Source organism: Poromitra crassiceps (genome assembly GCF_964638095.1).
Source record: "Poromitra crassiceps genome assembly, chromosome: 18".
NCBI lineage: Eukaryota > Metazoa > Chordata > Actinopteri > Beryciformes > Melamphaidae > Poromitra > Poromitra crassiceps.
Genome location: NC_139636.1, coordinates 28,211,384 through 28,223,453, shown reverse-complemented (window position 1 = coordinate 28,223,453; position 12,070 = coordinate 28,211,384). Strand labels below are relative to the sequence as shown.

General features: G+C 45.3%; 2 protein-coding genes across 2 annotated transcripts in view; one reads left to right on the top strand and one right to left on the bottom strand.

The window, feature by feature from the left end:
• cd9a (CD9 molecule a) overlaps positions 1-290 on the bottom strand; it is a 13,053-nt gene extending 12,763 nt beyond the window's left edge. The window contains exon 1 of the mRNA XM_083654299.1: positions 116-290. Within this exon, the coding sequence (XP_083510425.1) occupies positions 116-184 (69 nt within the window). The 5' untranslated portion in view covers positions 185-290. The remainder of the gene's footprint in view (positions 1-115) is intronic.
• A 3,128-nt stretch (positions 291-3,418) lies between these two features.
• Positions 3,419-12,070, top strand: part of vwf (von Willebrand factor) — a 37,910-nt gene continuing 29,258 nt past the window's right edge. The window contains exons 1-11 of the mRNA XM_083654295.1: positions 3,419-3,431; positions 3,635-3,778; positions 6,149-6,260; positions 6,996-7,204; positions 8,352-8,473; positions 9,261-9,480; positions 9,863-9,985; positions 10,449-10,560; positions 10,753-10,799; positions 10,886-11,022; positions 11,135-11,273. Coding sequence (XP_083510421.1) covers positions 3,649-3,778; positions 6,149-6,260; positions 6,996-7,204; positions 8,352-8,473; positions 9,261-9,480; positions 9,863-9,985; positions 10,449-10,560; positions 10,753-10,799; positions 10,886-11,022; positions 11,135-11,273 — 1,351 coding nt within the window. The 5' untranslated portion in view covers positions 3,419-3,431; positions 3,635-3,648. The remainder of the gene's footprint in view (positions 3,432-3,634; positions 3,779-6,148; positions 6,261-6,995; positions 7,205-8,351; positions 8,474-9,260; positions 9,481-9,862; positions 9,986-10,448; positions 10,561-10,752; positions 10,800-10,885; positions 11,023-11,134; positions 11,274-12,070) is intronic.

Below are 12,070 nucleotides of genomic sequence, written 5' to 3'. Positions count from 1 at the left end.
ACACACACACACACACACACACACACACACACACACACACACACACACACACACACAGACACACAGACACAGAGAGGATAGGCTAAATAAATACATTTCCATGAGAACAACTCACCCAGAATACCAGATTGAAGGCAAACATCAGGTATTTGATGCACATCTCTCCTCCCGACAGCGCAGCCATAGCGTTATAGCCTGCACTACGTTTTTTTTTATCACCTATTCAAACCGACGGTCGAATATAAATCGTCTTTCTAAATAAGAGTATGCACAGGCAGGCTATTCCCGGACGCGCCGGACTGATACGCGCTTCGTGCTGTGCGCGCCTGTAGTGGCCCGCCCCCCACAATAGTAGCGGACTGCAAAGGCAAGCCTGGTGTAGCATGTGTGCAATGTGCATTTCTTTCTTTCTTTCTTTCTTTCTTTCTTTCTTTCTTTCTTTCTTTCTTTCTTTCTTTCTTTCTTTCTTTCTTTCTCTCTTTCTGGATCTTTTTGTAATATTTTATAATCTTTTTAGATTTATTTGTTTATGTCTCGTATATTTATTCTTATCAATGTTACATGAGCACCAACCACACCATATTTCCTAGTAGCCTATGTGAAAACATACCGTGGCAAATCAAATCATTCTTTCTGATTCTGATTCTGACACCACTAGGCTACATCATAACAATGTGGGCCTGGCTTATCCTGGTTGCATCCACGCCCCCCCCCCCCCCCCCCCCTTCCCCGATGCAAGCACCAGCACCCTCGCAAGTGTGATGACATAATCTTCCAGAATAAGGAATGCGCGTTCACGGATTTAATATACATGAATGAACACACATGGTGCAGGAGCACCAATAAATACCCCCCCCCCCCCACACACACACACACACACACACCTACAGTGTTTAGGCCTCAGTACCTCCTATATTAAACCTCCACTTTTAAGTGAATTAGGACATAAGATTTAGGTGATTATACACCAATTGGGAATGCAGAGTTTATTTCCACGCCTGATGAGTGCTGCATGTAAAGTTGACCACTGACCTAAAGTGTAAACTTGCATGCCCTCATTGGTGTGACGTCACGTAGGTGGGCGGGGAAAGCATCAAACAGGAAGTTGAAGTTGACCCTCAACCAATCTGGAAACATGCCGAAATAGACTCTGGGTTCCCAGATTGACCCTCAACCATGCCCTCAACACAAGAGGTGACAGCATGACAGGTGAGGAAAATGCCATATGCTAGCTTTAGCTAGTTTTCACAGGTTATAAAATTGTCATATATTAGCCTACACACAAACTTTGATGGAACATGATGTAGCGTACTGCAACCACACACACAAAAAAAACCGTGAGATCAAAGGTTGACATGTATTCAGCTTAGTGATCAAAAAAGTAATAACCAAAAAACTTCCAAGGCACACTGTTTTGCAAAAATTAAAAAGCCTTTAATAGTATGGCTTCACGCCTACGCGTTTCAACATAGTCTTCATCAGGGCATAAAAACAAGTGAATCTTATTCACAGAAATTCCGACAACATGGTGCTACCAGCTGCGTGAGGTGTTTATGTGCTTATAAGAGATGTTGTGCCACGCAAGGGGTCCATGAGAAATCAGCTGGGCGAGGCACTTGTTGCTTTTAACCTCGTCAAAGTAGGTCAGAAATGGGTCCCATATAGTTGAGAATCTTTTAAGTGAGTTGGTCCTCAGAAACCTGAGTCTCTCCATCCGTATAACTGACACCATGTCCTTCAACCACAGCTGAAAAGAAGGTGGAGAGGGGGACTTCCATTCCTTCAGAATGAGTTTCTTGGCGACAGTCGTCCCCTGCGTCAGAGACTGTTGCACAGCCGTAGGGAGGAGCAGAGAGGATTCAGAGCAGCCAAAGATGGCGAGTTCCACCTCCGGCTGAAGGGTTATTTTATAGACCTCAGAGTACCAATCAAATATTTTGGCCCAGAATCCAGATAGTGAAGGGCAGAACCAAAAGGCATGGGACAGTGTACCCTCTGACACCTGACACCTATCACATAGTGGTGAGACAGAAGGGAAGATCTTGTGCAACCTATGCTTGGAATAGTGAAGACAGTGAGCGACTTTAAATTGGATCAGCTGGTGTCTGCTATTAACTGAGTTGGTTCACAGACAGACTCCCGTCCCATATAATTTCAGATAACTCAATGCTAAGTTCCTCCTGTCACGCTTATATCAAAGTATTATTATAAATATGCTTACAGTGTTTTGCCTAAATCAATGATAAGATGTGTTGTCCCAATCACCTAAAGGTCCCACCTGAGACTCTGGCAGGAGACAGGTTCCCAGTGTGTGTGTTTATGTCCATGCGATATGGGTATTAAGTACTGTAGATGAGTCGTGTGTGTGTGTGTGTGTGTGTGTGTGTGTGTGTGTGTGTGTGTGTGTGTGCGTGCGTGCGTGTGCGTGTGTGTGTGTGTGTGTGTGTGTGTGTGTGTGTGCTGCCAGCGGTGCAGCAGTGTTATTGCGTGAGATATCTCCAGCGAGTGTGTGTGTTTTTCTCAAGATATGTTTGGGTTGGCTCTGTGATGCATGCGTGCATGTGTAGACTAATCACTCAGCCAGGCGATCAGCGGGCATATCCTGGTATTGTCCTGCAGGGTGTGTGTGGTGTGCTGGGTTAGACTGCAGGGCAGAGGGTGTGTGTGTGGTGTGTAGACCGCAGGGCACAGGGTGGTGGACAGAATAATACTCTGCTTCTCTGGAATTAACCTGGCTAGGGGCGGGGTAGAGGGACCAATGGGGTGCGCGCACGCACACACACACACACACACACACACACACGCACACACGCACACGCACACACACACACACACGCACATGCATGCATGCACATACATGGTATCAAAGCAAAAGTCTTATGATAGCGGGGGGAGGGGAGGTATTTCCCTGTGCTATAAAACAGAGCTTCCACTGTGGTTGAGTCTATGTGTATGTGAGTGTGTGTGAGTGTGTGTTTGTGTGTGTGTGCACGTGCGCGTGCGCAAGTGTTTCCCTCGGTTCAGCCTACTACAGTATGTTTGACAGAAGTGATAGCATTGTATCATCATGCCTTGACCGTGCTTGACTGTCTGAAAGTGCAACCTCTGGATTTAGCCTCCTCTAGTGTGGACTTTGTTTTTCCCTTTTCTGGCCAATTCTGTGGATTAGCTGGGGTACGGAGCCATGGAGGTAGGACTGCGGAGAGTGGAGAAATCAGTTGATAAAATATCCTAGGCCAAGCTCTCTCAGCCAGTTCAACATTTAGAGAGATTTAGAGATGGATCATGCTGATGCTTTAGAGGTGGGTCATGGTGATGATTTAGATTTAGAGATGATGATGCTACGAGTGACGGAGAGCAATGCTTGTGTGTCTTACAGGTGTGTGTGCAGGGACGTTGGCGAGACCTTTGGCTTCTCCTGCATTTGACAGGTATTATCAGGTGGACAGCCGTGTGTGTTTTGCCCAGCTCTGAAGCAGCACAGTTACCTTTGTCGCCCACACGTCTGCTGACATTTGTCAAAAGAACCATTGCCATGCAGCCCATTAGAGTGCATGATGTGTACACACTGTTGTGAAGTCGCTCTGTTCCTAATTATAAAGTGCACTTTGGTGTATATTCTGCGTGTGTCCAGCTTGTGTAGCAGGGATGACTGGGAGATGCAGCCTGTTCGGACGGCACCATGTTCACACATTTGACGGTGTTTTATACGAGTTTCCTGGAGATTGCAGCTACCTACTGGCTGGGGATTGCAACCACCGCTCCTTCACGCTGCTAGGTGAGTCAGAACACAGACTGGCTGGCAGTTTGCACAAAGAAGCAAACAGAATAGAATTATAACACATGACTCTTTGCACTCTATGCACTAGCACTTTGTGCCACTTTAAACATTTTCATTCACTTCTGAATCAAAGTTTAGCCTTCTTTCTTTTGTCAGTCAAAACTCCAATGTAGTCTCAGTGTTTTGTGTAGTACAGTAACTAAATGTAGTTTCAGTGTTTTGTGTAGTACAGTAACTAAATGTAGTTTCAGTGTTGTGTGTGTAGTACAGTAACTAAATGTAGTTTCAGTGTTGTGTGTGTAGTACAGTAACTCAATGTAGTCTCAGTGTTTTGTGTAGTACAGTAACTAAATGTAGTTTCAGTGTTGTGTGTGTAGTACAGTAACTCAATGTAGTCTAAGTTGTGTGTGTAGTACAGTAACTAAATGTAGTTTCAGTGTTGTGTGTAGTACAGTAACTCAATGTAGTCAGTGTTGTGTGTGTAGTACAGTAACTAAATGTAGTCTAAGTTGTGTGTGTAGTACAGTAACTAAATGTAGTCTAAGTTGTGTGTGTAGTACAGTAACTAAATGTAGTTTCAGTGTTGTGTGTGTAGTACAGTAACTAAATGTAGTCTAAGTTGTGTGTGTAGTACAGTAACTAAATGTAGTCTAAGTTGTGTGTGTAGTACAGTAACTAAATGTAGTCTCAGTGTTGTGTGTGTAGTACAGTAACTAAATGTAGTCTCAGTGTTGTGTGTGTAGTACAGTAACTAAATGTAGTCTAAGTTGTGTGTGTAGTACAGTAACTAAATGTAGTCTAAGTTGTGTGTGTAGTACAGTAACTAAATGTAGTCTAAGTTGTGTGTGTAGTACAGTAACTAAATGTAGTCTCAGTGTTGTGTGTGTAGTACAGTAACTAAATGTAGTCTCAGTGTTGTGTGTGTAGTACAGTAACTAAATGTAGTCTAAGTTGTGTGTGTAGTACAGTAACTAAATGTAGTCTAAGTTGTGTGTGTAGTACAGTAACTAAATGTAGTTTCAGTGTTGTGTGTGTAGTACAGTAACTCAATGTAGTCTAAGTTGTGTGTGTAGTACAGTAACTAAATGTAGTCTAAGTTGTGTGTGTAGTACAGTAACTAAATGTAGTCTAAGTTGTGTGTGTAGTACAGTAACTCAATGTAGTCTAAGTTGTGTGTGTAGTACAGTAACTAAATGTAGTCTAAGTTGTGTGTGTAGTACAGTAACTAAATGTAGTCTAAGTTGTGTGTGTAGTACAGTAACTCAATGTAGTCTAAGTTGTGTGTGTAGTACAGTAACTAAATGTAGTCTCAGTGTTGTGTGTGTAGTACAGTAACTAAATGTAGTCTCAGTGTTGTGTGTGTAGTACAGTAACTAAATGTAGTCTAAGTTGTGTGTGTAGTACAGTAACTCAATGTAGTCTGTGTGTGTAGTACAGTAACTAAATGTAGTCTGTGTGTGTAGTACAGTAACTCAATGTAGTCTAAGTTGTGTGTGTAGTACAGTAACTAAATGTAGTCTAAGTTGTGTGTGTAGTACAGTAACTAAATGTAGTCTAAGTTGTGTGTGTAGTACAGTAACTAAATGTAGTCTAAGTTGTGTGTGTAGTACAGTAACTAAATGTAGTCTCAGTGTTGTGTGTGTAGTACAGTAACTCAATGTAGTCTAAGTTGTGTGTGTAGTACAGTAACTAAATGTAGTCTAAGTTGTGTGTGTAGTACAGTAACTCAATGTAGTCTAAGTTGTGTGTGTAGTACAGTAACTAAATGTAGTTTCAGTGTTGTGTGTGTAGTACAGTAACTAAATGTAGTCTAAGTTGTGTGTGTAGTACAGTAACTAAATGTAGTCTCAGTGTTGTGTGTGTAGTACAGTAACTAAATGTAGTCTAAGTTGTGTGTGTAGTACAGTAACTAAATGTAGTCTAAGTTGTGTGTGTAGTACAGTAACTAAATGCAGTCTAAGTTGTGTGTGTAGTACAGTAACTCAATGTAGTCTAAGTTGTGTGTGTAGTACAGTAACTAAATGTAGTTTCAGTGTTGTGTGTGTAGTACAGTAACTAAATGTAGTCTCAGTGTTGTGTGTGTAGTACAGTAACTAAATGTAGTCTAAGTTGTGTGTGTAGTACAGTAACTAAATGTAGTCTAAGTTGTGTGTGTAGTACAGTAACTAAATGTAGTCTAAGTTGTGTGTGTAGTACAGTAACTCAATGTAGTCTCAGTGTTGTGTGTGTAGTACAGTAACTAAATGTAGTCTAAGTTGTGTGTGTAGTACAGTAACTAAATGTAGTCTAAGTTGTGTGTGTAGTACAGTAACTAAATGTAGTCTAAGTTGTGTGTGTAGTACAGTAACTCAATGTGTGCTGGCGCAGGTGACTTTGTCCACGGGAGGAGGAGTGGCATCACTCTGTTTCTGGGGGACGTCTTTGAGCTGCACCTGGCTGTAGATGGACGACTCTCAGAAGGAGACAGAAAGGAAAGGAGGTAAGAGTATAAGAATACTGTGGGCCATACACATACAGTGAAAATGTTAACGCTAGGGGCGTCCGGGTAGTGCATCGGTAGATTCCCTGCCTACCAACACCAATACCGACTGTTTTGCCGGATACTTTGTTGGTCAGACAAACTCTGTATTTGTGTAACGTCGCACTTGGCTGTTGTCCTGTGTGTATGTATGTTTTTATGGCTGCAGTGTGGGCGTAAGCCCAAGACAAATTTCCCATGCGTGGGACAATAAAGTTAATCTTATGTTATCTTATCTAACACGAGGGCCGCAGGTTCGAGTGTTGCCTCGTTGCCTGGCATGGTCGGGCGTCTATACAGGCACAATTGGCCGTGTCTGCGGGTGGAAAGCCGGATTAAAGTTATGTGTCCAAGTCGCTGCACTAGTGCCTCCTCTGGTCATTGGGGCAACTGTTCCGGGGGAAAGGGAACTGGTGGGAATAGTGTGATCCTCCCACGTGCTATGTCCTGCCGGTGAAAGTCCTCGCTGTCAGGTGAAAAGAAGCAGGTGGGGCCTGCACATGTATCAGAGGAAGCATGTGGTCTACAACTTTCCCCAGATCGAATCGGAATTTGCCAAGTAAAATTGCAAAATGGGGGGAAAGATCAGCAAAAAAGAAGAAAAAAGTTAACAGTGCAGGGGGGGGGGGGGGGGCGAAGCATATAGCTTGGTTATCGACCACCATGACATTTCACTGTGTGTCTCCTTTTGTGTAGACTCTCCCTGCCCTACGCATCCCACGCTGTGTTTGCGGGTTCGGAGCTGGGCTTCTACAAGCTCTGGAGTGAGGAGTTTGGCTTCACGGTTACCATTGACAATGCTGCCAACATTGCCGTGACACTGAGCAAGCACCACGCCAACCGGACCTGTGGGCTGTGTGGCAACTTCAACTCTGCATCCGCTGATGAGTATACTGCTCAAGAAGGTACATGCCTGAGAGGGGTGGATGTGCAAACACTGAGTGTGTGCAGTATAATAATAATAATAATGAATTGTATTTGTATAGCACACTTTCAAATCAAAACTGACATCTCAAGGTGCTTCACAAGAGAAAGTACAAGCACACAGAATAAAAAATAAAATAAAAATAAAAACACTTAAAGTCCCTGGAAACCAGCAATATTTTTTTATTATTTAGCATTTTGAGTTAATCACATTACAGGAACCTATGTTAATAAGCCACCAGCCAAATTTGAACGATGACGAACGTCGCAAAGTATATAAATTTAGGTTTGACAGTCATGGCAAAAGTCATGAGAATCAATTCGATTTTAGAGTGTATTTTCTCCCGCGGACTGTGTGGGCGTGTCCCATCTGCAGCAGGTCTCCGAGAGAGAGAGAGAGAGAGAGAGGGAAAGAGAGATGGAGTGTGTGTGTGTGTGTGTGTGTGTGTTGTGTGTGTGTTCGCGCGTTGCTCGGCGAGAGGAAGACATCTCTGCCGCTGCGAGTGCACAGCGCTACTGTGTGTGTGTGCGAGCGTGCGTGCATGCGTGTGTGTGATTCGATTCAATCTTATGACGTGATAAGATCATGCATTTTAGCACCGCGCGCACCGCTCTCTTCAATGAGGAAATGGAAATCCAGACCTTGTAGAAAAGTGTAGATTTTTGGGGGTTTGGGTTGAAAGTAATGTAAACCACTTTCTGAGGCACACAATTACTCACATAAGACCCTAAATTTAATAGTTAGAAGGTTTTTGTGGATTTTGGTTTCCAGGGACTTTAAATAGAGGATTAAAAACAGGCCCTAGTCGAACGCAGCGTGAAAAAGGTGGGTCTTTAGGCTGCTTTTGAAGGCAGCCAGGGAGTCCGAGGCCCGGATGGATCCTGGGAGCAGATTCCAGTATGTGTATATATTATGTATGTGAGGGAAAACAAGGGAGAGACTAACATCAATATTGCTGGAATTGAGGAAATGATCTGAGTCACCAGCACTCAGCAGCAGGAAGAGCAGCGGCCCAGAACAGGAAAAGATAACTGGGGAAAAGAAAGCAAGCAGCAGTGGTGGGAGTGAGCCCAGAGAGGAAATCTGTCAGTTTGAGACGTTTCTACATAATGTGTCTGTGATTTCAGGATTCCTAACAGAAGACAGTTCTGACTTTGCAAATTCGTGGGCCATGAAGGGGGCCGGACAGTCATGTCGCCGTGTCACAACTCCCAGCCAATCCTGCAACAGCACCAAAGAGACGTCTGCGGTGAGAGGACAGACCACAAGTCCTGTGTGTGTTTTGTGTCTGCGTTTGAGAGCGTCCATCACCTCTGTTATGCCCCCCGTGCAGACTAGAGTGACGTTTGTCGCATGTAGACGCCGGCTGTCGCTGCTGCCGCCCATTCATTTTGTATTGGATCACGTCGTCAGGTATCCCAGCATGCTTTGCAAGGTGATGAGCGGTGGACGGCGGCAGCGCTGAGAGGAGGGGCCAGTTTGAAATCGACCATTTGAAGACGTGAATACAGCAAGACAGCCAATCAAGCTACAGCACCAAGCAACCGGCAGGCAACAGCAGGCGTCTACACGCGAAAGATGGCGCTGTAGTCTGCACGGGGGTAGAGGGTCATTACATTTAGCGTGTAGACGAGTTCAAAGAAGCAGCACAAGCAGGGATAGACAAACGATAAGAAGGCACAGGAGCCTCTGATGTGAAAGCATTTGGCATCCATGGAATAATGTTTTTTTTACTGTGAACAAATCTACACAAACCTCACCCAACAAACTATGAATCTATCACCTTCCTCTCTTCTCTCTCAGCATACTCTTCTCGGTCATCTGTCTGTTCTCCACTGCTTTGCAGTATTACTGATAATAGACTGCACAAGCATTTGCTGTGTTACACACATCATTTTCACAATGTGTGTGTGTGTGTGTGTGTGTGTGTGTGTGTGTGTGTGTGTGTGTGTGTGCGTGCGTGCGTGCGTGTGTGTGTGTGTGTGTGTGTGTGTGTGTGTGTGTGTGTGCGCACGCGTCCATGCGTGTGCGTGTAGATTCTGTCCAGCTGCAGTATGTTGCAGACCTCCAGTGTGTTTCTGCATTGTGCCCACCTGGTCTCGCCTGAAGCCTTCCAGGCACTCTGTGAGGAGGAGGCTTGTCAATGCGGCCAGGGGGAGGGGCTAGACTGCCTCTGTCCAATCCTGTTGGAGTATGCCCGCACATGCCACGCCCACGGGATGCTTCTGCAAGGCTGGGTGGCGGAGAGCCAGTGCTGTAAGTCTGTTAGTCCAGTGGTTCTCAAAGTGGGGTTCCCCCAGGGGTCCTTGAGGGGGCTCCAGGGGGTTCCCCAGCAAAAAGGGGACTAATTTATTTTCACTATAATTCCATCCATAAGTAACACAATGACAGAATGTAGGACTATTTTGGTCATTGATTCCATACACTTTCTGTAATAAAACACCTAAAAGCAAAAATCTTATCAGATGGCCGACCCTGGGACGGGACAAAAGCTTATCAAATTGGGGGTCCGTGGTGGTCCAATTTGTGTCAGTTTAGGGGTCCTTTGAGAACCACTGTGTTAGTTAAATAAGGAGGTGGTGACAGCCTACTACTGTAAGTTACATTCATTATGGTGTTTGTGTTTTTGTGTGTGCAGCCCCCAGGTGTCCCATAGGGATGCAGTACAGTGAATGCAGCAAGTCCTGCTCTACAACCTGCCAGAGTCTCAATATCCAGGAGGTCTGCAAGGAAGAGTGTGTGGACGGCTGTACCTGCCCTGGTAACCCCCCTCAGTCTCTCTCTCTCTCCCTCTCTCTCCCTCTCTCTGTGTAAATCGAGTAGTTGTAACAAGATGTGTATGTGTGTTTCAGTGGGTAAGGTACTGGCGTATGTGTGTTTCAGTGGGTAAGGTACTGGCGTATGTGTGTTTCAGTGGGTAAGGTACTGGCGTATGTGTGTTTCAGTGGGTAAGGTACTGGCGTATGTGTGTTTCAGTGGGTAAGGTACTGGCGTATGTGTGTTTCAGTGGGTAAGGTACTGGCGTATGTGTGTTTCAGTGGGTAAGGTACTGGCGTATGTGTGTTTCAGTGGGTAAGGTACTGGCGTATGTGTGTTTCAGTGGGTAAGGTACTGGCGTATGTGTGTTTCAGTGGGTAAGGTACTGGCGTATGTGTGTTTCAGTGGGTAAGGTACTGGCGTATGTGTGTTTCAGTGGGTAAGGTACTGGTGTATGTGTGTTTCAGTGGGTAAGGTACTGGATGGTGATCGCTGTGTCGAAGTGTCCCAGTGTTCCTGTCTGCACATGGGACGACATTTCGCTCCAGGGTCCAGTATCTCTCAGGACTGCAACACCTGGTGAGTGGACACATTCACACTGTCCAAACATGCACACACACACACACACACACACACACACACACACACACACACACACACACACACACACACACACACACACACACACACACACACACACACACACACACACACACACACACACACACAGCACTCCCTCACTAAGCTGTTCTCTCACATGTCTCTCTACAGCGTGTGCCGTCATGGCTCCTGGGAATGCACCAATGAAGGCTGTCCTGGTGAGAAACACTTGCAAATTCACTTGAATTGGGTTGTTTGTTATCATTTTATGGCTCGGGGGGGAAAAAAACGATCTTGTCTGCAGGCGAGTGCTTGGTGGTTGGCCAGTCACACTTCAAGACCTTTGACAACAAGTTCTTCACCTTCACTGGCCAGTGTCAATATCTGCTGGCGAGAGACTGCACAGGCAGTCAGTTTTCTGTCATCATTGAGAATGTACAGGTAATAGTCAGCATTTATTTTTCTCTTTATCTTTACCTTACATATTTTCTGTTGTTCTCCTCCCAATGGCTGCTTGTCATTGAAATTAATCTGGCTGCTGTTGTTGTTTCAGTGTGCAGACGATCAGAATGCCGTGTGCACACGCTCAGTGACTCTCAGCCTGCCCTCTCTGGAGGACATGACAGTCAAGCTGAAACATGGAGCGGTAGTCTCTGTCAACGGCATGGACATCCAGACCCCAATGCATCATGGTACGTCTCTGGCTTTAGACCACAATGCATCATGGTACGTCTCTGGCTTTAGACCCCAATGCATCATGGTACACCTCTGGCTTTAGACCACAATGCATCATGGTACACCTCTGGCTTTAGACCACAATGCATCATGGTACACCTCTGGCTTTAGACCACAATGCATCATGGTACGCCTCTGGCTTTAGACCACAATGCATCATGGTACACCTCTGGCTTTAGACCACAATGCATCATGGTACACCTCTGGCTTTAGACCACAATGCATCATGGTACACCTCTGGCTTTAGACCACAATGCATCATGGTACACCTCTGGCTTTAGACCACAATGCATCATGGTACACCTCTGGCTTTAGACCACAATGCATCATGGTACACCTCTGGCTTTAGACCCCAATGCATCATGGTACGCCTCTGGCTTTAGACCACAATGCATCATGGTACACCTCTGGCTTTAGACCACAATGCATCATGGTACACCTCTGGCTTTAGACCACAATGCATCATGGTACGTCTCTGGCTTTAGACCCCAATGCATCATGGTACGCCTCTGGCTTTAGACCCCAATGCATCATGGTACGTCTCTGACTTTAGACCACAATGCATCATGGTACGTCTCTGGCTTTAGACCCCAATGCATCATGGTACATCTCTGGCTTTAGACCCCAATGCATCATGGTACGCCTCTGGCTTTAGACCCCAATGCATCATGGTACGCCTCTGGCTTTAGACCCCAATGCATCATGGTACACCTCTGGCTTTAGACCACAATGCATCATGGTACGCCTCTGGCTT